Here is a 25,736-nt window from a genome sequence, read left to right as displayed (position 1 = left end):
TTGAGTCTGAAGACCGTTGGGTATTCAAAGATAGAGGTACTAAGGGCAAAAATAATACATGCATGATTTCAAATATCATACAAGCACTTTTAAATTGTACCTAGGGAAACAGCACCTATAGTTCCCTATAGTTCACCTGCTGCTGCCTTATTGGAAATAAATAAATAATACAAGAGTACGAATGAATCTTTTTTATTAGAAGCATAAACAAATCTTGGGGGTCTTTTTACTAAGGCGCGCTAACTGATTTAGCATGCACTAATCAATTTAGTGCACGCTAAATGCTAAGGCACCCATAGAATATAACGGCTTAGCATTTAGCACGTGCTAATCGTTAGCACGCACTAAATCTGTAAGCGCGCCTTAGTAAAAGGATCCTTTAGAAATCAGCAAGAAGCATAAAAATAGTAATGATTGTAAATATTTGTACAAATGTATATAATAATAATAACAGTTTATGTACCGCAGTACCGTGAAGTTCTATGCGGTTTACAAAAGAATAAAAGAAAGGTACAAATTGACTGAACTTAAAAGAGGTAAAAGCAAGTGGTTGATAGGTCAAGAGAACCGTTTTTGAGGAGAAAGAGATGTACGGTAGAGAATGACATGGTGGTTGTTACCCGCGGCTAGCCGCGGGTAACCCGCCAAAACAGTGACCAAAAAAAAGGTCACCGTGAGATCGGGGACAAGGCCATTCACCGCCCCATGGAGCAGTGAATGGTTAGCACGCGCGGTGAACGAGCGTTCGATCCAGCAGCTCCCTCCCTCCCTCACCTTTTCTTGTTGAAACTGGCGATTTCTATAAGGCTATGAGCTGTATTACAGCCGGAGCCTTGAAGTTGCGTCGCGTTGCCTGCTGGAAAAATCTCCTCTGACACAACTTCCTGTTTCCAGTTGCATCGGAGGAGACTTTTCTAGCAGGCAACCCGATGCGACTTCAAGGCTTCGGCTGTAATACAGCGCTTAGCCTTATACAAATTGCCAGTATCCCCACAAGAGAAGGTAAGAGGGAGGGAGAGAGAGAAATGCACGGCTGGCCGGCGGGAGGGAGCTGCTGGACCGCATGAAGGGTGCTGGGGGTGGGGGGATGGAGAGGAGAAGACGCTGAAGACGGGGATGGGGCGGTGAAAGGGAGAGCGGGGACGGTGACGGGGCGGTGAAGAGGGTGGTGGTCTGGGGATGGGGCAGTGACGGGGACAGAAATTTTCCCCGTGTCATTCTCTAATGTACGGGTCAGCTGTCTAGATGTTTCAGGAACAGATGAGTTTTTAGGCGCTTCCTGAATTCCTCATAAGTAGTGGGAGAAAGCAATTGTTCTAGATCTTTACCCCATAATGCTGCCTGATGTGGGAGAAGGTGTTCATAGTGTTTTTCCAGTTTACATCCTCTAACTGGGAGGGAAACGAAGTTCGAGTGTGAGCTTCTCTTGTGTCTGTTGGCTGAGAAAGAGAAAAGGTCAGTTATGTATTTAGGGGCTAATCCGTATAGTACTTTAAAGCAGTATATCAGTCACGCATCACAATTCCTCTCTACTTAAAAACTGCAAAAATGCACTATTCCTGCCAGATGCTTGCTCAGAGAAAAGAAAAAGCCTCAGGTCATAAGTGAGCCAATATATGTTAGCTCTACCTACTATATATCAAATCTTGGGGATTAAATTGATCAATAGGCATTCATTAATAGGCCTATTGGTTTATTTTGAAAATGACAATGAAGGTAACAAAGAGGCAAGTGTGTGGGCTCCAGAAAACATCTTGGGCGAAACAGGACTTGTGCTCATTGTGGTTGCAGGTGGTAGGGATATTTTTAACTGTGTTGAACTTCTGTGGTTGTCCTTCATGTCACTGAATATTCAGAGTAAAATTGCGTCAGAGGAGAAGATTCAACTCAAGCAGCCGCGCACGCGACTTGTTGAAAGCGTGCCGCTGGGAGAAGAAAAATTAAATTCAGCACATAAGGTTAGGGGGGAAGGGAGTGAGGGAGATGGTGGGACGCAGCGATTGGACGGGAGGGGGATGCCGGTCTGCGCGATCTGTGACTGCGCGCGTTCCCTTACATCACTGCAGAGACAAGACCATTCACCGCTCCATGGGGCGGTGAATGGCCTTGTCCCCGTCCACTATTTTTTCTCTCCCCATTTCGGCGGGTTACCCGTGGCTAGCCGCGGGTAACAGCCACCGTGTCATTCTCTACTATGCACTCCTGAAGTGACTTAGACTGCACCCTAGATCCTCTACTGGGAATTGCTGGTCTTGCAACTCCGAAATAGGATCTTTACATCGCATGTTTTTCTCTTGCTCCCACCTTAAAATTTTCTGGACTAAAGTTTGGGATACGATGTCATCGATCTTGCATATACAGAACTTACTTACATTTAACATATTAATAACAAGATGTCTTGCTCTCACTGCCTCTATATCTATATTCCAAGCTAGATTACTCACTTCATTACTGTTTCTGGCTATTAAAGCTATACTGCAAAATTGGAGACTTTTCAAAAATTGAATTTAATCAATGGTGGAACTCTGTTTGTTTACATGTTAAATATGAAAGATTTTTTTTTGCAGAAAAACATAACTCCATCTCTACTTATGTTAAGACTTGGGCTCTTGTTCAGAATTGTTGTGACGCTTGCCTGTGACGTTGTTTCTCCACAACATTATTGATAACTTACCAAGCTTATAATACAGTCACTTTTTCTGTTTGTATTTTAATGTATGATTTCTTTCATTCTTCAGAATTTGTCAGTTTCTGCTTCATTTATGATACTATTTTCTTGTACAACATTTGATTTGCACTTCAGTGTACCGTTCCAGGACCCCCCCCCCCCCCCCCGTGACTTTTGAAAAACTGCAAATACGCTTTTTTCACCTGACAAAAGGCAGGAGAGGGCAACTGGAGTGCCGGCGAGTGAAGAAAATCGCTCGCGGTATGCTCCAACCGCCTCTTCCTGTTACTAAAGTAAGGCTACACCAATCAGCAGCTGCTTTGACATGCAGCTCCTGATTGGTGTAGCCAGACTTTAATACAGGAAGAGGCGGTCGGAGAATACCGTGAATTAGAGTCCGCAAATTTGCGTGGGAACACTATATTATGGCATTCCTGTTTACATTGTTATATGCTTTTTGTCATATTATCCTGTAAAATTTAATAAAACTGTTTAATAAAAGACTGCATTCTAGATTTATGTGTGATCGAATTTGCTGCTTGGTAGCATAAATTTTGAATTACTGTGGGGCTCTGGCTTATCTTTCATATCACTTTAACCTATTTGGTATATATCACAGGCAGGATTAGCAAAGGAAAACATTTTAATTCTTTGCATTTATTCTGCCCATAGGATGGATGATATTCAGCTGTGCAAGGACATCATGGCCCTTAAACAAGAACTGCAGAAGTTAGTAGAAATCCCAGGTAACAGTCTTGACAGTAGAGACATCATTTCTATGGTTGTATGTCAGTCTATCTGTGACAGCGGGTGGGCAATGGCGCTACTGCTGGTGTCGGAGCTTCATGCTGGTCTGCGTCTTTCAGGACTTTAAAAACTTACTAAGACCGCGAGAGAGGAGCCTGCACGGACCGAACAGGCTGACACTATCAGATCCGCCCACAAACTCAAACTATCTTTCCCCTCATTAAAAGGCGTCATGTATGCAGGTAAATTAGGGAAATCCCTTTTCTTCAAATTCACTGAGCTGTGGAATAACCTCCCTGCCCCGCTGCGGAACCTAGGCTCATTCCAATTATTCCGAAAGCATCTGAAAACCTGGCTTTTCTCCCAAACGTAAAACTATCTATTTAAAATGTAAAGCTAGCTATCCTCTTCATAACCTCTAATTTCTTATTATGTCCTTCCCTCATTTATTGAATTACCTGTAAACTGTGCCGAGCTCTATCTTTATGGAGAGGATGCGGTATACAAACTTAAGGTTTAGTTTAGTTTATATTATTTAACAAACTTATATCCCACCTGAAACCTAAGCGGGTTATAAGAATGCATACAGAAAATAAAAACAAAGGGCTCTTTATACTAAACAACGGTAGAAGGCCAGCGAGTTAAATGCTCCGATATTCATAGGAATTCTTATTCCTATCCATAGATCAGAGCAAAGGAGGGAAAAGTTCAAAGTTGGCCACCTACAGAATTGGTGCTAGCCTGAACCCTGCTTAAAGAAATCGTTTAAGACGTTATTTGCGGAAAACGCAGACTCGCTACAGTTCTGCACAGAGAAACCGCAGTCAGCTCCTGCCACCCACAGCTCACCTTTAAATGTTCTCATCAAAACCTGATCATTTGTATTCTGCCTCCTGCCAATCAAATTGGAGGACTCAGGACACTCTGCATGGTTTTAAAACTTAAACTCATCGTATGTCAAAGTACTTTATCACATTTATAAATCAAAAGAATGTCATTTGTGAATCTGGTCTTAAATTCAAAACAGCTAGGAGTTAGTTCCTGGTTGCCAGACAGAGAATACAGCGCACTTCTGGTTCATGAGGAATCACAGTAGCCCACTTCAAAGGTCTGAGGGCTCGAGAACCTCTGAACTTTTTCTTCTCTTATTTTGTTCAAAAAAAATATACTGAAGACGTTAAAAGTTTAACAATAAATAAAGGCAGTTTCATCCCTCCCCCAATGCCTGGCACGGTCGGTCGATGCTGAGTTGCTGGGGGCAGAGAACCGAGCCGTCTGCGGATGGACTGTGCGAGGCGGGCGGCTACACAGATCACCGGGGACTGCTGGAGCTGGAGCTGCCATGCGAGCTGACGGAAGGGGTGGCGGCGGGTGGGCAATGGCGCTGCTGCTGGTGTCGGAGCTTCATGCTGGTCTGCGTCTTTCAGGACTTTAAAAACTTACCAAGACCGCGAGAGAGGAGCCTGCACGGACCGAACAGGCTGAGCCCCGACCAGTTTAACTTTCCGGCGGCTCCTCTCACAATCGCTGCCTTCTCCGACGCAGGAGCCCAAGCCCCATCAGTTTAACGCTCCAGCGGCTCCTCTCATGCTAGCTTTAGGGCCTATGAGCTAATAGATCTTAGTGCTAACGCCCGATGTGTGGTAAGCACGCATGCGCACTCTTGTGGCTACATCCCGACAGATCAGATCTCAGGGAACACGGCTTAAGAGTGCGCATGCACGCTTAGCATTTTATTATTATAGATATTACATTATAAAAGCACTTAAAATCAGTCAAATTTTAATCTATGACAAATAAATACATCACCCCCCACATTCATATTCAAAAATTGCACTCAAATTAAAAAATTTAAAAACTATTTTCCAACCCTCCCTTCCACCCTGGACGTGCATGACCAAAGGGCAAAATCAACAATCATTCTTTGCAAAATTTTGCCAATGGCTCCCAAATCTTCAGAAACTTTTTAAAAAGTTTTTATTAAAGTTTTAGCAAATTACAAAACAGCACAAGAAAGAATACCAGTACAATGGTAAAACACAATGAAGCAACAAAACAGCAACTTTCTGAACAGAATAGCGCAAAATATATCCCACCAGCGCCCCGATACCCCAGCACAAATAGCAAACATCAACCATCCTTAAACCCCACAAGACAATGCAATTCCTACGGGTAGCCCCCTGTTGGTTCTTCAGGAAGCCACCCGTCCATCTCAGCAACCCCCCCCCCCCAGGTAAACTTAATTCAGCGAATTCACTTTATCCATAATCAGAGACCGAGGGCTCCTTTTACTAAGCTGCAATAGCGTTTTTAGCGCACGCATTTTAGTGCGTGCTAAACCCGCGCTACGCAGCTAGAACTTAACGCCAGCTCAATGCTGGCATTAAGGTCTAGCGCGTGCGGCAATTCAGCACGTTCTAAAACCGCTATCGCAGCTTAGTGAAAGGAGCCCCAAGTCCGCGTTTGAGAATCATAATAGCCATGACTCTTCAGAAGGCTCACTTTCTTACTTCACAAATTGGCTTAGATACCCCAAGGAGAATGTGTTGCTGGCCACTTCATAATTCCTGGTGGACATTTGTTCAGGTCACAGCACCTTCAGACACGTGGAAATGGGCAGAAGCAGCAGGCCCCATTTATGAAATACCCAAGGCTGATTTACATAAAGAAGGGCTAACGGAGAGGAGACCTAAAAACACAACTTTCATATGATGTAATATTGTTTGGAACGATATTATTCCCCAAGAGACCAATCAATACAAACCAGAATAAATTGCTCCTCGTCATGGCAGGAGTAGCCATGCAGCTTATAATGAAAAATTGGAAACGTTGGGATAACGTAAATTATAGTTTCTGGTGGGAATCCTTATGCCAGATTTATAAGTTTGAAAATATTAATTCTTTACAGAGGGGACATGATAGCAAATTCAAGGAAATTTGGGGCCCGTTAACAAAGTATTGTAAGATATAAATGTGGATTATTAACATTATTTCCCTTTGATTCATGAAAGATTGTTATACACATCCAGGAGGGGGCAGGGGGAGAGAGGGTTGGGGGAGGGGTGGTTAAACAGCTTTATATCAATTGTTGGAATAGAGTGCAATATGTTCAGAAAGGAAACAAAAACTATACTCTTCAAGAAATCCCTTAATAAAGCTTAATACCATGATAAAGCTTAACCCCCCTCTTACCATCCCCTCCCTAACACCAGATCCTACTTTTCCCTCTCTTGGAAACCTTCTCTGATCTAACGTTGTAACCCTTCTTCCATAACTCTTTTTGTAATCCGCTTTGAACCGAAAGGTAATGGCGGAATAGAAATCTGTAATGTAATGTAATGTAATCTGTTTTGCACTATGTATTCGATTTTCAAAAACGAATAAAGAATTCAAAAAAAAGTTTCAAGTTTATTTTTAATTTGATAAATCGCTTATTCAGATTTACTAAGCGAGTTACAATAAAATAATAATAAACATACAACTGGACATAATATTTATAATTTAAAATTAGTGGGTTAGATTGACAAATTTACAGACTTATTGATACACAAGGAATGGAGGGAGAACGTTACAATTTGTTGTTTTAAAGTAGAGAAGAGAACCATATATGGGAAAAACAATAGGGAAGGAATATTAGATATCTAGAGCGTAACTATTGTACAGTTTATATAAAAAAATTTTAAAGATTAAAAGCATCTTTAAAAAGAAAACTTTTTAGGTTATTTTAAAAATGGTTAAGATCATTTTCATCTCTTATATATTGAGGTAATGTGTTCCAAAGTAGAGAATGACACGGTGACAAAATTCATCACCGTTCCCGTCCCCGCGGATAACTGCGGGAAACCATCTTTATGTCATTCTTTAAGGAGAGAGGGAAGAATCAGACTATGAATGGCCACAACCACTGACCCACAAGCTTTGCTTTGAAGAATGCTGGTGTAGAAGGACTGAGGTTGAGATAGACACTACAAAATGACAATCTCTGGTATCCAGAGCAGATATTGTGATGTCATAATGCCTCATTCCACCAGTGCCTAAGAGCCAATCATATCAGTGATGTCACAATGGCTTCATTATCCTTGGCTCACATAAGAATCAGAGGATGAATGGCCACAACTACTGACCCACAAGCTTTGCTTTGACGAATGCTGGTGTAGAAGGACTGAGGCTGAAATAGACACTATAAAATGACATGGGATTATTTCCCACGGTTATCCGCGGGGACGGGAACGGTGATGAATTTTGTCACAGTGTCATTCTCTATTCCAAAGTTGAGGGGCCATTATCAGGAAAATGTCAGGTCTTCGGGTTCCTATGATTTTCAAGGAGGGGACTACTAAGAATTTTTGGTTAGCAGACCAAAGTGAACGCTGTGCAATATAAGGGATTAGCATTCTATTAATGAATTGTGGTTCATTACTAGAGAGCGTTTTAAATACTAGCAGTAATATTTTAAATGTAATGCAGTGATTGATTGGGAGCCAATGTGATTTGATCAAAAGGGGAGTCACAACTTTCCATGCTGTGCCTGCTTCAAGATGGGACAGCTATAGTTTCTCACTGATGCTTAGGATAGCTCGCTAGAGAACCGGGGAATCCAGGATTCAAATCCTGCTTCTTCCATTGATGTGCCCTGTGACTTGGGGGCAGGTCACTTCACCCTTTGTTGCCTCACATACAAAACTTACCCCCCCCCCTTAATAAAAGCACAGAAGAGGTTTTGACCGGCACACTGAATGCTCTGCACTGCTCCGACAGTCAGAGAGTTCCTATGAGCGTCAGAGCAGCACACACCTGGGGAGGCCTACCTATTGAATTAGAAAATACCTCCTCTAGAATTCCATGTTAAAAATACAAGTAGTTAAAGGTAAAATCCCAAACTATAAGCAATAAAACAAAAACTTGAGGATTATTGGAAATGGAGGTATTTTTCCCTTAAGCACTGTCTTCTTCCCTATAATTTCTTTTTACTGTGGCAGCCATAATGGCTGGAGGCATTCACCTTTATATTTTAAGAGGAAAGCGGCTAATATTTCTGCTTTAAAATGACACTTCATCTACTCAAGGGTGGAAAAGCTTCTTGAAGAGTGCTACGTTTCAGCACTAGAAGCCATCATCATAATGCTGTATGCCATTTGGGATGCATTTCACCACAGCCAGCCTTCATACTGCCTGTGCTGGAGAGCTGCTTTAACATTAGGAAATGTAAGCTCCATGTTTTTCATTGCTAAAAGAAACAAAAAGCTCCCAAACCCCAAGAAATAGAACTGGATAAGTCCAGGAATAGTAAATCTATTCTAAGACCGAACCAAATAATAAATTTTCAGTGTTTGGGAAAGCCCTCAGTCACACAGCCTCCCACTGGAGAATCCCAGAAGTAATGGCTGTCACTGGCTTACACCCAGAAGAGTGTTAACTGTGAAACATCCCTGGGCTCTCTCCGTATGAATTGAGTGATGAAAGTGCACGCAAAAGTGCTGAGTGTGAAAAAAATATATAATAAATCAAAAAAACACACACTCTACAATTCACTAAAATTGTCTCTACCCCTTATCCAGGGGGCCAAAGTGAAAATATCAAACGTCCAAATTCAACAAGGCAAAAGAACCAACTGGAAGTACTTAGCTTCTCCGTGGAAAAGACAGCCAGCAGATGACAAGTTCGTCCGACGGGGCTCCGTTTCGGGGGTGAACACCCCCTTCTTCAGGAACGGCTGGACTGTGCTGTGACCCCTAAATCATCCGGCACAGCTTAGTTTGCAAAGTGGAAAATGTATTATTTGGTTTGGTCTTAGAATAGATTTACTATTCCTGGACTTGTCTCTCCCCCTTATCCAGTTCTATTTCTTGGGGTTTGGGAGCTTTTTGTTTTTCTTGTGATTTTTCATCTCCCGTTTATTTGCCATTTTTCATTGCTAAAAGACATTATAATGATGCGATGAAGCCTTTGCAGGAAGTTCAAAGTTACTCGTGTGTACCTGGTAGCATCTGTTTGTAAGCCATTTCATTTTCTTTTTTTTAACTGATTTTTATTTTCCAAAAAATAACTAACATTATGTTGCAAAAGCATTTCAAGCAGATAAGCATAAATACAAACATAGAAAATCCTGAACTCCCAACAATTCCCCTTTCCCCTTGGTGCCCCCTCCAAAATCAAAACAGAGAAAGCTCCCCAGTAATATAAAAAATAAAATAAAATAATGCAAATCAACCAAAAAGAAAAAGTGCCATATCAGAAAGATATTGAGGGTGAGCTTTCTCTCCACTGTAGATAAATATCCCAAGTCTTATGAAAAGCATGTAATCTGCCACGTCTTGAGGCTGAAAGTTTCATCATTAAGCAAAGAAAGTCAGCTAGTTCATTTTCTATTTTGACAGAAAAGGATAAAACAGTATCACAGAAGCGGGCAGAAGACGAATTGATTCAGAAGATTCAAAAGCTGGTGCAAAAAAGAGATTTTCTTGTAGATGATGCAGAGGTAGAGAGATTAAGGTAAGAATTATCGGGGAGGGGGGTGAACATTTCCTTGCGGGGGGGGGGGGGGGTATACATTGAAGGAAGCAGTAGTACTGCTGCATTGCCTGCAAAAGTTTCAGGAGTGAAGCACTTCAACTTTGAATATATCTTTACCTACAGCCATATCATTTTGGCCTGCAAAGCTGTGTAGGGATGTGCAGTCATATCCCTCCCCTCAATTCTGCTAATTGATTTCACCACATTCTTCGGCAACAAATTCCAGAGTTTAATTATACATTGTGTGAAGAAATATTTGCTCCAGTTTGTTTTAAATCTACTACTTAATAGCTTCATCGCATGTCTTGTAGTCCTAATATTTTTAGAAAGAGTAAATAAGCGATTCATATCTACCCTTTCCACTCCACTAGTATTTTATAGACATCTTATCATATCACCCTTGAGCAATCTCTTCTCCAAACTGAAGAGCCCTAGCCGCTTTAGCCTTTCCTAATAGAGAAGTCGTCCCATCCCTTTTATCATTTTGGTTGCCCTTCTCTCTATCTTTTCTAATTCCACTATATCTTTTTTTGAGATACGGTGACCAGAATTGCACACAGTATTCGAGGTGTGGCCATACCACAGAATGATACAAGGGCTTATAACATTTTCATCTTTGCTTTCCATTCCTTTCCTGATAATTCCTAACATTCTATTTGCTTTCTTAGCCGCTGCCACACATTGAGCTGAGGGTTTCAACGTATCCTCAACAATGGCACCTAGATCTTTTTCCTGGGCAGTAACTCCTAACATAGAACCCAGCATCTCGTAGCTATAGTTCAGGTTCCTCTTTTCCACATGCATCACTTTGCACTTGCTCCCATTAAACGTCAAGTGCTATTTTGATACCCAGTCTCCCAAGGTCCTCTTGCAATTTTTCACAATCCTCTTGCGATTTAACAACTTTGAACAACTTTGTGTCATCAGCAAATTTAATTATCTCACTGGTTATTCACATCATTAAATCATTGATAAATATGTTAAAAAGCAGTGGTCCTAGGACAGACCCATGGAGAACCGCACTGTTTACCCTTCTCCATTGAGAATATTGACCATTTAAACCCACTCACTGTTTTCTGTCTTTCAACCAGTTCTCAACCATAAAAGGATATTATGTCCTATCCCACGGCTTTCTAATTTCCTCAGAAGTCTTTCATGAGGTACTTTGTCGAATGCTTTTTGAAAATCCAAATACACAATCAACCGGCTCACCTTTATCCACATATTCATTTACCCCCTTCAAAGAAATGCAGTAGATTGGTGAGGCAAGATTTCCCTTGACTAAATCCATGATAGACTTTGAGAGTGGGGAAGAGAAAGAGATGCTGGACACAGGACCTGAGGGGAGTTAGGGCCGATTCTCCAAAGGGCGCCTCTTAGGCACCTAACTTAATTGGCAAAATACCCTTAATAGGCTCAATAATTGCTACAAAAAAAATGAATTGGGCAATAGGCACCGATCCGATTCTATAAAAGACAGGTGCCTATCGCATGGCGTTTAATGGTGCCTAATGCCTAAGTGGGCATTTCTATGGGCGGATCATGACTTAAGCACTGCTATGCTTGATTCACCAATAACTTAGGTGCCTGAAATGTAGGCCTTTAAAATGTAGGCCTCGCCTACATTTCAGGTGCCTACGTTTTTACATAGCTGCAATTTTGTAAACATGTGATTGACATGCAGCCGGCGCCATAGCCGATTTAGACGCCGTTTATAGAATCAGTCCCTTAGTGAGACGCTGCTAAATCTATAAACCCGTTTGAACATTGAGCCAATAGGATTTATTTAATTATTCTATAAACCCGTTTGAACATTGAGCCAATAGGATTTATTTATTTATTTTAACATTTTCTTCCTACATACATATTCAGAACACACTCAAACATAATATAATATATGCAACCTATCCTATTCTTCCACATATAATAATAATAATAACTTTATTTTTATATACCGCCATACCACAAACAGTTCTAAGCGGTTTACACTTCTCCCTTCGTATTCGCTGTGATAGGGGATTAACAGAACCGCAAATACTGAAAAACCACGAATAACTTTTTTATATGTTATTTGCTGTTTTCTATGGTGAAACCACAAATAACATAGTGGAAGACCTGGCCTGTTTCTGAAGGAGAGGCAAAACACGGTGAACAAAGTGCTGGGAATCAGCGATTTTCTCTGTAAACGCTTGGAATCAGCTATTTTTCTATGCAAGCTGATGTAATTTGGTGGGGAGGAGCCAGCAAGCTAAAAACCGCGAATGCTGAAACTGAGAATACGGAGGGAGAAGTATAACTAAAACTAGCATAGGGCTTCTACATATAATCACTAAAACTAGCATAATGCTCGTAAAAATGTTTATCCTCTATGAACCATAAAATGCAATATTATACAAAGCTAACAAAAAACCTTTGGCACATAAAAAGGTTTTCAATTGCTTCTTAAATAATATTTTCTCTTTGCATAATGTTAAGCACCCTGGAAAAGTGTCCCATAAATGTGGACCAATGACCGAAATAGTTGTGTTCGTCTATAATGTTTCACGTATTGCATCAGTCAGTAACTTCATTGTGAATTGGAGATCTCAAACCTCTAGAACAGGGGTAGGGAACTCCGGTCCTCGAGAGCCGTATTCCAGTCGGGTTTTCAGGATTTCCCCAATGAATATGCATGAGATCTATTTGCATGCCCTGCTTTCAATGCATATTCATTGGGGAAATCCTGAAAACCCGACTGGAATACGGCTCTCGAGGACCGGAGTTCCCTACCCCTGCTCTAGAAGGTACTGTTTTCTGTGTTCTGAAGATTATGCAGAAAGAGCGAAATGTTAAAAAGCACATGCTGTAGACATGCACATTAGAGAATGACACGGTGACAAAATTCATCACCGTTCCCGTCCCCGCGGATGACTGCGGGAAACCATCTTCATGTCATTCTTTAAGGAGAGAGGGAAGAATCAGAGTATGAATGGCCACAACCACTGATCCGCAAGCTTTGCTTTGAAGAATGCTGGTGTAGAAGGACTGAGGTTGAGATAGACACTACAGAATGACAATCTCTGGTATCCTGAGCAAATATTGTGATGTCATAATGCCTCATTCCACCAGTGCCTAAGAGCCAATTGCATCAGTGATGTCACAATGGCTTCATTATCCTTGGCTCACATAAGAATCAGAGTATGAATGACCACAACCACTGACCCACAAGCTTTGCTTTGAAGAATGCTGGTGTAGAAGGATTAAGATTGAAATAGACACTAGAAAATGACTTGGGATTATTTCCCGCAGTTATCCGCGGGGACGGGAACGGTGATGAATTTTGTCACCGTGTCATTCTCTAATGCACATTTCTTGGGCTTTTAACTGTTAGCCTTCAACACAAATTTCTTATAGCCCCACAGAATAAGGAGAAAACGCAGCCATTGCACAACAGCAATGGATTGGGATTCAAGTTGCGTGCATACCACTTTCTGAAGGGAACTCTACACTGCCAAAAGGAGCTTATCACTAAGAACATAAGAATTGCTGTTGCTGGGTCAGACCAGTGGTCCATTGTGCCCAGTAGTCCGTTCACGTGGCGGCCCTTAGGTCAAAGACCAGTGCCCTAACTGAGACTTGCCTTACCTGCGTGCGTTCTGGTTCAGCAATAACTTGTCTAACTTTGTCTTGAATCCCTGGAGGGTGTTTTCCCCTATGACAGACTCCGGAAGAACGTTCCAGCTCTCCACCACTCTCTGGGTGAAGAAGAACTGCCTTACATTTGTACGGAATCCATCCCCTTTCAACTTTAGAGAGTGCCCTCTCGTTCTCTCTACCTTGGAGAGGCTGAACAACCTGCCTTTATCTACTATTCACTTCATTATCTTGAATGTTTCGATCATGTCCCCTCTCAGTCTCCTCTTTTCAAGGGAGAAGAGGCCCAGTTTCTCTAATCTCTCACTGTACAGCAACTCCTCCAGCCCCTTAACCATTTTAGTCGCTCTTCTCTGGACCCTTTCGAGCAGTACTGTGTCCTTCTTCATGTACGGCGACCAGTGGCATGATAAACTTCTCCGATCTATTCATGATCCCCTTCTTAATCATTCCCAGCATTCTTTTCGCCGCTGCAGCCGCACATTGCGCGGACGGCTTCATTGACTAAAATAGCTTCATTGACTATAATAGTTTGGTCAAAGTATGAAGAGGGTAAAGCCAAATCAAGAAAAAAATCTCCAACAGCCTCGAGGAAAGGCCACAGCACCTCTGATCGTTACAACTGACAGAGAGCAAGGGAGGAGCCCACTGTGCTGGGAGATCATGGGTGGAAAGAGGCAAATCAGGCCAAAGTACTGAAACCAACTCCTTTCAACAGCAAAATCATATCCTGTGTCCTTTGTTTTGTGTTAACAGAGAACAAGAAGAAGACAAAGAAATGTCTGATTTCCTGCGTATTAAGTTAAAGCCCATAAGCAAAGTAGCCAAGACTCCTGCATGTAAGTTTGTTTTCCCTCAATTATATTTTAAATTTGGAATATGCTGTACTATGGACAAAAGGGTTAGATTTATTAAAATATGCTAACACACAAATGCATGTTGTTTACTGCAGGTCCCAGTTTATCAAGTTTCAAGTTTTCTTAAAATTTGATATAAACGCTTATCGGTTTTCTAAACGATATACAATTTAAAAATGGGGAATTAACAATAATAATAATAACAGCTTATATACCGCAGTACCGTGAAGTTCTATGCGGTTTACAAAAGATTAAGCAAAGGTACAAATTGATTGACTTTAAGAGGGGTGGAAGGAAGAGAATTAATAGGACAGGAAATCCATTGTTGAGGAGAAAGTGATCAATAAGACAAGTTAATCGCTATTGAGAGGAGAGAGATGAGTGGATCAGTTGTCTAGGTGCTTTAGGAACAGGTGTGTTTTTAGACTTTTCCTAAATTCCTCGTAAGTAGTGGGCGAAAGCAATTGTTTTGGGTCTTTACCCCACGATGCTGCCTGGTGTGAGAGAAGGTGTTCATGGTGTTTTTTTCAGTTTACAACCTCACACTGGGGGGGAAACAAAGTTGGAATGTGAGCTTCTCTTGTGTCTGTTGGCTGAGAAGGAGAAAAGGTCAGTTATGTAATTAGGGGCAAGTCCGTATAATGCTTTATAGCAGAAACAGGCGAATTTAAACTTTACGCATGCCTCCATCGGCAGCCAATGCAGCTGCTGGTAGTAGGGTGTCATGTGGTCAAATTTCTTTAGCCCAAAGATCAGTCTGACTGCTGCATTTTGCATCAATTGTAAACGTCGCATATTCTTTTTGGAAATTGCTAAATAGGCGATGTTACAGTAGTCAAGTAGACTTAGGACGAGGGATTGGACTAGAGTTCTGAATGCCGATGTATCGAAATAAGCAATCAGACAAATACAATCAGACGTACGTTATACTTACTTCACCTTTGGGAACTACAATATAATATAGTACGGAAGAATATATAAGAAAAAACCAGATTGGGAAGGGTATTGGTTGGAACCAGAAGTATGGGACTAGAATAAAAGATAGTCCTAAGTATAAAGAGAGAAGTTTCTTACAGCGTTCATGTTCAATTTCTTAAAGTTCAAATGCGTCTTTAAAGAGAAAGCTTTTTAAAGATCCTTTAAATCTCTTCAAAACTTTATCCTCCCTTAGACAAGCTGGCAAAGGGTTACAGAGTTGGGGAGCTGTAACTGAAAAGATACTATTACGTTGTGTGTTGATTGCTTTCAGTGATGGGACAGATAAAAGATGTTGTTCATTTGATCGAAGTGTTCTGGATGAGGAGTAAGGAATGAGGAATTTATCTAGAAATGCGGGTGCTTATGATGCTCGAATTTTGAAGTTTTTTAACGCTGTTTTGTACATTATCCTGTGGTTTATTGGGAGCCAATGAGCATTCTTAAGAAGAGGTGTGATAGGATCATATTTTTTTCACAACTGCAACAATCATTCAGTATTTCAAAGTCTCAAATTTATAAGTGGTTGCAGTTGAAGCAGGCCATTCAGAAAGGTTCCCCGATTGGCGCAATCTTAAAAATCAGTATAGCTTGCCGGTCCCATGCTTCCAGACAGATTTGCTAGGGCATCAGGCAGCCAAGTGGTCTAAATTAATATCTGGCTATATGATTAAGAAACCAAAAACAAGTTTGAGAGATATTTGGAGCATTGAGATTAAGCAGCAGATTTCTGCTACTCAATGGCCACGAATTTGGTCTTGGAGGATGAGATGTACAGCGTCAGCATCTCTGAGACAAACTTGGTTTTTCTTATTGCATATGATTTTTTGGACTACAGACGTTAGATAATTCTAAATCTAACAGATGCTGGCACTGTCATCTTGACATTGGGACATTGGACCATCTGTTTTACTGTCCTTTAATACTTAGTTTTTGGAAGTCGATGTGGGGACAGATTAACACTGTACTGGAGTCATCATTGACATATGATGTAGTCATATGTGGGACGTTATTACATCGTAAACCCCCTTTGGACCGATATAAAAGCCGGCTACTCCTTATTATGACCGGGGTAGCCATACAGATGGTTACTTGTAATTGGAAAAATTGCGATCGCCTTCATTTTCCTTTTTGGTGGGCAAATTTATGCCTCTGTTACAGGTATGAGAAAATGAATGCTGATATGTTGGGACATTCAAAGTTCAATATTAATGGCACTAGTCTTTAAATCCAGAAATAGATATAAACTTACTGAATAAATACTGGATTCTTTTAGTATCACTATACAGTTTTTAGATATCACTATATAGTTTTTATACAGACGCCTCAGCCCCACCTCTCCACCACTGTAGTAATTTTATACTGTGGGAAGTTCACTGTGGCTTTCCATCATTGGCTGTCTGTTAGATTCGTTTTAGTATTCATTTTCTCTTTTTAATGTTATAGCTTATATGTTGTCTTCTTAAATAGATATAATTCTTTTGGATAATTTAAACATTTTTAGCTTTATATTATTGTTAAGTATACATCTGCTTAGCTGTTTTATACTTATCTCAGCTGAACCCGGGAGTCAGACCCGACATGTTTCGCACGAAGTGCTTTATCAAGGGTCTCCCTGTGTGAGAATAGAAAAAGATTATATGTAGAATGTGCTTACATTACAACCTTTTGGGTCTAATTAAACCTAAACTAACTATACTAGTTAGAAAAATTTTTTGTTACAAAACTTACCAAGGCTGCCGCTGTCATCCGACTCCAACCAAATTGCGAGCAAAGATGGCGGCGGCGACCTCGGACTCGAAATTTAAAGCTTACAGTCGTAATTATCATAAACCCGCCCCCTGCAGTCGATAGGTCCAACAGAATGTCTGTTATACTGTCCTTACATTACTGAACTCCACTCGATCTCATTATTTAACCCGTGTGGTGTAACGGTGTCTAACATAAATATATATCTTTGTTCCCTTTCATTCAATTTCCACGTGTCTTCTCCTCCTGTATCTAAACTTCTCACCTTATCAATAATTCGCCATTTCAAATCGCTGATAGTGTGTTTATGTATCATCCAGTGATCTGCCAACGGTGCTTGCAGTACCTCATTTAATATGCGCGATATGCCCTTCAGATAGTGAGAGAGACGATACAGAGCATGAACCCACATCGTATTTCTTTAGTATTTCTCATGCAATTAGCCACCTGGGTTATCAAAAGGAATTATTTTGAATACCACCAACAATTTTTCCAACAAATTCAAGGGGTGGCGATGGGTGCTACTTTAGCCCCCTCTGTTGCTTCCCTTTATATGTCAAAGTTTGAAGATACATGGGTATATAATTCTACATGGGACCCATACATTTCATATTGGGGTAGGTTTCTAGATGATATTTTTTTGATTTGGAACAACACTAGGGAAAAATTGGATCAATTTTTGTGTCACTTGAATTCTGTAGACCCTAATATAAAATTTACGATGATCTGTCATCAAACCCGAATTGATTTTTTAGACATCACCGTGTTGGTGAAAGAAGGAAGGATAACTACCACCTTATTCATGAAGCCAGTCACTCGTAACACCACAATTCATTTTAGCAGTTTCCACCCTTTTCGGCTACGTTTTAATCTTCCCATTGGGCAGTTCCTGCGCGTCCGCAGGATATGTTCTTCTATGGAAGAATATAAACTTCAAGCTAGAAGACTGACGGAGAGACTCCGTAATAGAGGTTACCCAGTGAGGTCTATTAGACAAGCCTATATAAGGGCCAAATATGCCCAAAGAAATCTCCTATTACAGGAAAGAATAGATCCCCCTGCTGTAAATGATCAACTTACTTGTATTTTACCCTATTCCCATGCTGTCAAAAACTTGGTAGAAATGCTTAGGGAACATTGGCACATTGTGCAAGCTCATGAATCCTTGAGAAATTTCCCCCTAATAGCATATTCAAGGGGGATTACAATAGCTCAACGTTGTACTTTCCAAAAGCACGGGGTCAGGGAGAAAAGGAAGGAGGGATACCATGGGGTATGTGGGAAATGCCAATGGTGCTCCTCCGCGATTGTAGGAAACAGTTGGGAGGTTCCGGGTAGAAATTGGACTTTGAGATCTAGATGTCTAACAGACTGTAACACCCAAGGGGTAGTGTACGTAATAATCTGCCCCTGTAATCTGCTATATATTGGACGGACAAGCATAAAAATCAAATTGAGACTGACTGAACACAAATCGCGCATATTAAATGAGGTACTGCAAGCACCGTTGGCAGATCACTGGATGAAACATAAACACACTATCAGCGATTTGAAATGCGAATTATTGATAAGGTGAGAAGTTTAGATACAGGAGGAGAAGACACGTGGAAATTGAATGAAAGGGAACAAAGATATATATTTATGTTAGACACCGTTACACCACACGGGTTAAATAATGAGATCGAGTGGAGTTCAGTAATGTAAGGACAGTATAACAGACATTCTGTTGGACCTATCGACTGCAGGGGGCGGGTTTATGATAATTACGACTGTAAGCTTTAAATTTCGAGTCCGAGGTCGCCGCCGCCATCTTTGCTCGCAATTTGGTTGGAGTCGGATGACAGCGGCAGCCTTGGTAAGTTTTGTAACAAAAAATTTTTCTAACTAGTATAGTTAGTTTAGGTTTAATTAGACCCAAAAGGTTGTAATGTAAGCACATTCTACATATAATCTTTTTCTATTCTCACACAGGGAGACCCTTGATAAAGCACTTCGTGCGAAACATGTCGGGTCTGACTCCCGGGTTCAGCTGAGATAAGTATAAAACAGCTAAGCAGATGTATGCTTAACAATAATATAAAGCTAAAAATGTTTAAATTATCCAAAAGAATTATATCTATTTAAGAAGACAACATATAAGCTATAACATTAAAAAGAGAAAATGAATACTAAAACTAATCTAACAGACAGCCAATGATGGAAAGCCACAGTGAACTTCCCACAGTATAAAATTACTACAGTGGTGGAGAGGTGGGGCTGAGGCGTCTGTATAAAAACTATATAGTGATATCTAAAAACTGTATAGTGATACTAAAAGAATCCAGTATTTATTCAGTAAGGATATGTTGGGACATAGCACATTATTTAATTTGATTTGGGGCCCATTGACGTCTTTTATTACTTCATTATAATTGTCTTTTATCTTTAGTTTTTTGTGGAATTACAGACACATCCAGGGTAGAGTGGGAAGCTGGGAGGGGGGTATATCTTTGCTTTCCTATGTTCTATGTCTACAGGTCATAGAAGGGATGGGAGAGGGGTTATTCTTTATGTATTATTATTGACAGATTATAAGTGCTTACTGTGGTAGATTAATGATTGTACACTTCCCCCCTCCGTATTCGCGAATTCCATATCTACACATTTGCTTATTCGCAGTTTAATAAAAAAACAAACACATTTTCATTTTTTGGGCTATTTTAAGCCCTGTAAGCCCCCCCCCCAAGCCTTACCTGGTGGTCTAACGGGTTTTCAGGGCAGGAGCGATCTTTCCACGCTCCTGCCTCGTGCACCTCGCTCACAGGAAATGGCTCGAGAGACTACAGAAGCTCAAGGCAGCCATTTCCTGTGAGCGATCTGCACGGGGCAGGTCGCACCTGCCTGAAAGCCCGCTAGACCACCGGGTAAGGCTTAAGAGGGGGCGGGCTTACAGGGCTTAAAATAGCCGAGGGAAGCAGGGATTAGGGGCAGAACCGGCCCGAATATTATTCACGTTTTGTTGTCTTGAAAAATTAATAAAGTTAAAAAAAAAAGAAATAAAATAATAAAAAATGTTAACCCATCTCAACGATCTCATCCTAGAGTTGCTAAGTAGCCCCCCCTTTTAAAGTCAGGTTAATCTAGTCGTGGTTTCCATTCATTGCATGCATTTTGTAGATCTGCCTTTCCATGCAGAGTTTAGAACTACAAGTCTCTGCTGAGTGGGAATTTGCTGTAAACCTTAAAATGCAATGCAATGACACGTGATATTTATATGGGTTAGTTCTGCATATAAATTGTCAACAATTTTAGTAACAATTCTAACGGCACAGCAAAATATTCATAAAGTTACTAAGCCAATGGTGGGGGGAACACCTTGGAGTATGTGGTTTTATAAAATAAATGGAGAAACCCTCCCCTCTCAAAACATACACAGCAGTAATCACATATTATGTAACAAGCTGCCAATTTTCTATCATACTTGCTCAAAATAAGGAAATATTCATTTATAATTCTGCACTCCTGCTTAACACTAATAACATAAAATGCAGAATACTTAATTAGAACTTTAAAGATAAAAAAAAAGTCAAATCACCCTTGCTGTATTATAATTATACCTCATAGTGAATTATGGTGTGCTCAGTGCTCCAACGAACAAGCCATGAACAGGCAAGACCAATGTAGAGAGGAAACATCATAGCACTACCAGTGTTCCTTCAACTACTATAATAATTCCTAATACTGGCTACAATGTTGCATCCAATAATAAGTTAGAAATTTACGGAAATAAATAACGTAGCACTTATCTTTAGTTGAAGGACTTGTCCTCAATGGCAGCGACGCTCCTCGTTCAGACCAAAGGCGATCTGCCTTAACATCCGCCAAAGTAACACCCGCTCATGACTTTCCAGAACACCTCGTGTCTAATTGTGTCAATTCAAAAAAACAAACAAACATCCCAACTCAAAATCATACTGGTCCCAAAATGTCATAAAACACAAAACACAATCATACAAGATAAATATCACCAAAGTGCAACTATGCCTGCAACAACAAGTCTTGGCTAACGCTCATCGGCATTTTGTTCCAAAAGCTCACCTACTCCCTGGGGAACGGGTTGAAATGGATATCACAGGAGAGGTGTTGCTGCTAAGCAAGCTAAGTGCACGATCTTAAGAAATTGGAGTGTATTTAGTGAAATACCATTAATCTTTCACATTTTTCATAGTTGCCCTTTGGTGATATTTATCTTTTATGATTGTGGATTGAAAACAGTAATATCAACAGTAAGCGTTATTGTTTAATGAAACACAAAAACCATTAAAAAAATATCTTCCTCAAAAAAGAATAGCTGATGTTAACTCGTTAAAAGGTGTAGTAGTAGTTGAAGGATCACTGGTAGTGCTATGATGGTTGCTCTTCACGGTTCATAGTCTAAAGCGCGCGAGGACAAAGGCGCGCTGACAACCGAGCGCAGACAACTGAGCGCAGGACTTCATCGCGCTGAAGAAAAAACGTATTTTAAAGGGCTCCGACAGGGGTTGTTGGTGGGGAACCCCCCCAATTTACTTAATAGAGATTGCGCTGGCGTTGTGGGGGTTGGGGGGGTTGTAACTCCCCTCATTATACTGGAAACTTAACTTTTTCCCTGTTTTTTAGGGAAAAAGTTAAGTTTTCAGTATAATGCGGGGGTTACACTCCCCACACCCCCCGAACATGGCAGCGCGATCCCTATTAAGTAGAGTGGGGGGGGTCCCCCACACCCCCCCCTGTCAGAGCCCTTTAAAATACGGGTTTTCTTCGGCACGATTAAGCCCTGTGCTCAGTTGTCGGCACGCTTTTGTCCTCGCGCGCTTTTGACCCGTCACTGCTCTTCACATTGGTCTTACCTGTTCATGACTTGTACGTTGGAGCACTGAGCACACCATAATTCATTGTGAGGTTTAATTATAATATAGCAAGGGTGTTTGTTTTTAATCTTTAAAGTTCTAAATAAGTATTCTGCATTTGATGTTATGAATCTTCTATCATGGGCATAAATCCACACTTTATTCCGGGACCAGTGGGTTTTATGCAACTCTAACCGCCAGGCACCGTTGAAAGCTTCAGATGATTGAAGTCATAACTCCTCCCTCTGCTAGCATATCCTGGGAGCATGCCCAGTAGATTCTAGTCAGTCTTCAAGCAGCCAGGAACTTCTACAGAAAAGAATAAACAAGAGAGAGAGGGAAAGGGGGAACTCCCCGCCAAACAAATCAATTCTGCTCCTATTAATATATGCAAAACAGCAACAATGAAAACTGTAAAACAGGTTTTACCAAACATTAGAACCTGAATGACAAAAACAGTGCAATAGGTTAGAAACAGCCTGTACTGTCAGAAGGGGGACCAGGGACCTCCCCCCAAAAAATTTAGTGCTAGTTCCAGGCAGATGGCACTCTTATAAGAACATAAGAATTGCCGCTGCTGGGTCAGACCCAGCAGTCTGCTCTCGTGGCTGCCCCTAGGTCAAAGACCAGTGCCATAACTGAGACCAGCCCTACCTGTGAACGTTCTGGTTCAGCAGGAACTTGTCTGACTTTGTCTTGAATCCTGGAGGGTCTTTTCCCCTATAACAGCCTCCGGAAGAGCATTCCAGTTTTCCACCACTCTCTGGGTGAAGAAGAACTTCCTTATGTATGTACGGAATCGATCCCCTTTTAACTTTAGAGAGTGTTCTCTCATTCTCCCTACCTTGGAGAGGGTGAACAACCCGTCTCTATCTACTAAGTCTATTCCCTTCATTAACTTGAATATTTCGAACATGTCCCCTCTCAGTTTCCTCTTTTCAAGGAAGAACAGGCCTAGTTTCTGTAACCTCTCGCAGTACGGCAAATTCTCCAGCCCCCCTTAGCCATTTTAGTTGTTCTTCTCTGTATCCTTTTGAGTAGTACCGTGTCCTTCTTCATGTACGGCGACCAGTACTAGACGCAGTATTCCAGGTGGGGGTGTACCATGGCCCGGTACAGCGGCATGATAACCTTCTCCGATCTGTTTGTGATCCCCTTCTTAATCATTCCTAGTATTCTGTTCACCCTTTTTGCCTCCGCCATGCATTGCGTGGACAGCTTCACCAACTTGTCAACCAGGACTCCCAAGTCTCTTTCCTGGGGGGGTCTCTTCGAGTACCGCACCAGACATCCTGTATTCGTGTATAAGATTTTTGTTACCAACATGCATTACCTTACACTTATCCATGTTAACCCTCATTTGCCATGTCGCAGCCCATTTCTTGAGTATGTTTATGTCCCATTGCAGGTCTTCGCAATCCTTCTGCATCTTCACTACTCCGAATAGCTTTAGAAACATAGAAAGTTGACGGCAGATAAGGGCTATAGCCCATCAAGTCTGCCCACTCTATTGACCCACCCCTTTAAGTCTACTGACTCCCTTAATCATACAGCCACTCTACTGACCCGCTCCTTCAAGTCTATACCCTAGCGACCCTATTCCTTGACTTGACCCTTGTAGAGAACCCACATAGGTATCCCATTTATTCTTAAAGTCTGGGATGCTGCTAGCCTCAATCACCTGCATTGGAAGCTTGTTCCAATGATCAATCACTCTTTCCATGAAGAAGTACTTCCTGGCGTCTCCACGAAACTTCCCTCCCCTAAGTTTGAGCGGATGTCCCCTTGTGGTCGAGGGTCCTTTGAGAAGAAAGATATCATCTTCCAGCTCGACACGTCCCGTGATGTACTTAAATGTCTCAATCATGTCTCCCCTTTCCCTACGCTCTTCGAGAGTGTAGAGCTGCAGTTTGTTCAGTATTTCTTCGTACGTGAGACCCTTGAGCCCCGAGACCATCCTGGTGGCCATCCGCTGAACCGATTCAATTTTGAGCACATCTTTATGGTAGTGTGGCCTCCAGAATTGCACACAGTATTCCAGATGAGGTCTCACCATGGCTCTGTACAATGGCATTATGACTTCAGGCTTCCTGCTGACGAAGCTTCTCTTGATACAACCTATCATCTGCCGTGCCTTAGATGAAGCCTTTTCCACTTGAGTGGCGGTTTTCATGTCTGCACTGATGATTACTCCTAAATCTCGTATCGTCTTTGTATTGTCTGCAAATTTAATCACCTTGCTCATCGTACCAATTTCCAGGTTGTTTGTAAATATGTTGAAGAGCACGGGTCCAAGCACCGAACCCTGCGGCACTTCACTCATGACGCTTTTCCAGTCCGAGTATTGTCCATTTACCCCCAACTCACTGTTTCCTATCCGCAAACCAGTTTTTTATCCACGTGAGTATTTCACTCTCGATTCCATGGCTCACAATTTTTTGAAGTAGTTCACACGGGACCTTGTCGAACGCCTTCTGAAAATCCAGATATACAATATCGACCGGCTTTCCCTTGTCTATCTGCCTGTTTACTCCGTCGAAGAAGTGCAGCAAGTTCATCAAGCAAGATCTTCCCTTGCTGAAGCCGTGCTAGCTGGTCCTCATCAGATTGTGTCCGGCAAGGTGATCAATGATGCGGTCCTTTATCAGCGCTTCTACCATCTTTCCTGGTACCGAAGTCAGACTCACTGGTCTGTAATTTCCTGGATCTCCCCTTGAACCTTTCTTGAAGATTGGCGTAACATTCGCCACTTTTCAGTCTTCCAGAATCCTTCCTGATTTGATTGACAGATTGGCTATCAGTTGAAGCAGTTCAGCTATAGCCCCTTCAGTTCCTTGATTACCCTCGGATAGATGCCACCCGGTCCCAAGGATTTATCATTTTTAAGCCTAGCAATCTACCTGCATACCTCTTCTAGACTGACCGTCAATCCTGTCAGTTTCCCGTCTTCGTTTCCTGCATATAGCCTGTACAGATACAAAAAATGTGTTCAGTTTGTTGGCGATGGCTTTGTTCTCCTTTAGCACTCCTTTTATTCCATGGTCATCCAACGGCCCCACCGCTTCCTTCTCACTTTATAAAAAGAGCTTCTTCAGGAAAGAGTGAGAGTGAAACAGAGATCTTCCATCGTACTATTTCTGGACGGCCAGGTAGAACGCTACACCCAAGCTAAGTACCATAGATAAAATCTTAAATAAGAGAGCAAATATAATAATAATAATAACAGTTTAAATACCGCAGGACCGTAAAGTTCTATGCGGTTTACAATGCTTAGAAATGTTACAGATTGAGTGAATAAACAGAGTTACAGATTGAATGAACAAACAAAGTACAGATTAGCGACAGGTGATTCTTGCGTTTGGTTGTTAAGGACTAAGATTGAATGGGTTGGTCTCCTAAGTATTTCAGGAATAGATGTGTTTTCAGACATTTCCTGAATTCTCCATAGGTAGTAGGTATGTAGAGCTGTCATCAAAAATGGCTACCGAGAGTTCCCTTGGTCTCATGAGACTACAATGGGAACTCACGGCAGCCATATTTGATGACAGCTCTGCACGGGGCAGGAGCGTAGGAAGATCGCTCCTGCCCCACATCACCGCTAGACCACCAGGTAAGGTCTGGGGAGGTCCAGGAGACAGTGATTCAGCCATAAAAACTAGGGGGGAGGTCCGGGGCAAAAAATTGCGAATAACCAAATCTGCAGGTACTAAACCCACAGATTCGGAG

The 25,736-nt window shown here is 41.5% G+C and overlaps 1 protein-coding gene across 6 annotated transcripts in view; it reads left to right on the top strand.

Moving 5' to 3' along the window:
• Nucleotides 1–25,736, top strand: part of BMERB1 (bMERB domain containing 1) — a 124,235-nt gene that overhangs the window by 87,502 nt on the left and 10,997 nt on the right. For all 6 annotated transcript variants that reach the window (XR_004541057.1, XR_004541056.1, XR_004541055.1 and 3 more), the window contains exons 3-5: nt 3,341–3,414; nt 9,793–9,907; nt 14,318–14,400. Coding sequence is in view for 3 of the 6 variants with exons in the window: in XM_033962875.1 (XP_033818766.1) it covers nt 3,341–3,414; nt 9,793–9,907; nt 14,318–14,400 (272 nt within the window). In the remaining 3 variants the exon portion in view is untranslated. The remainder of the gene's footprint in view (nt 1–3,340; nt 3,415–9,792; nt 9,908–14,317; nt 14,401–25,736) is intronic.

This window comes from Geotrypetes seraphini, chromosome 11 (genome assembly GCF_902459505.1).
Source record: "Geotrypetes seraphini chromosome 11, aGeoSer1.1, whole genome shotgun sequence".
In the NCBI taxonomy this organism is placed as follows: Eukaryota; Metazoa; Chordata; class Amphibia; order Gymnophiona; family Dermophiidae; genus Geotrypetes; species Geotrypetes seraphini.
The sequence above is the reverse complement of the archived record's forward strand: the minus strand, read 5'-3'. Positions and strand labels throughout refer to the sequence as shown.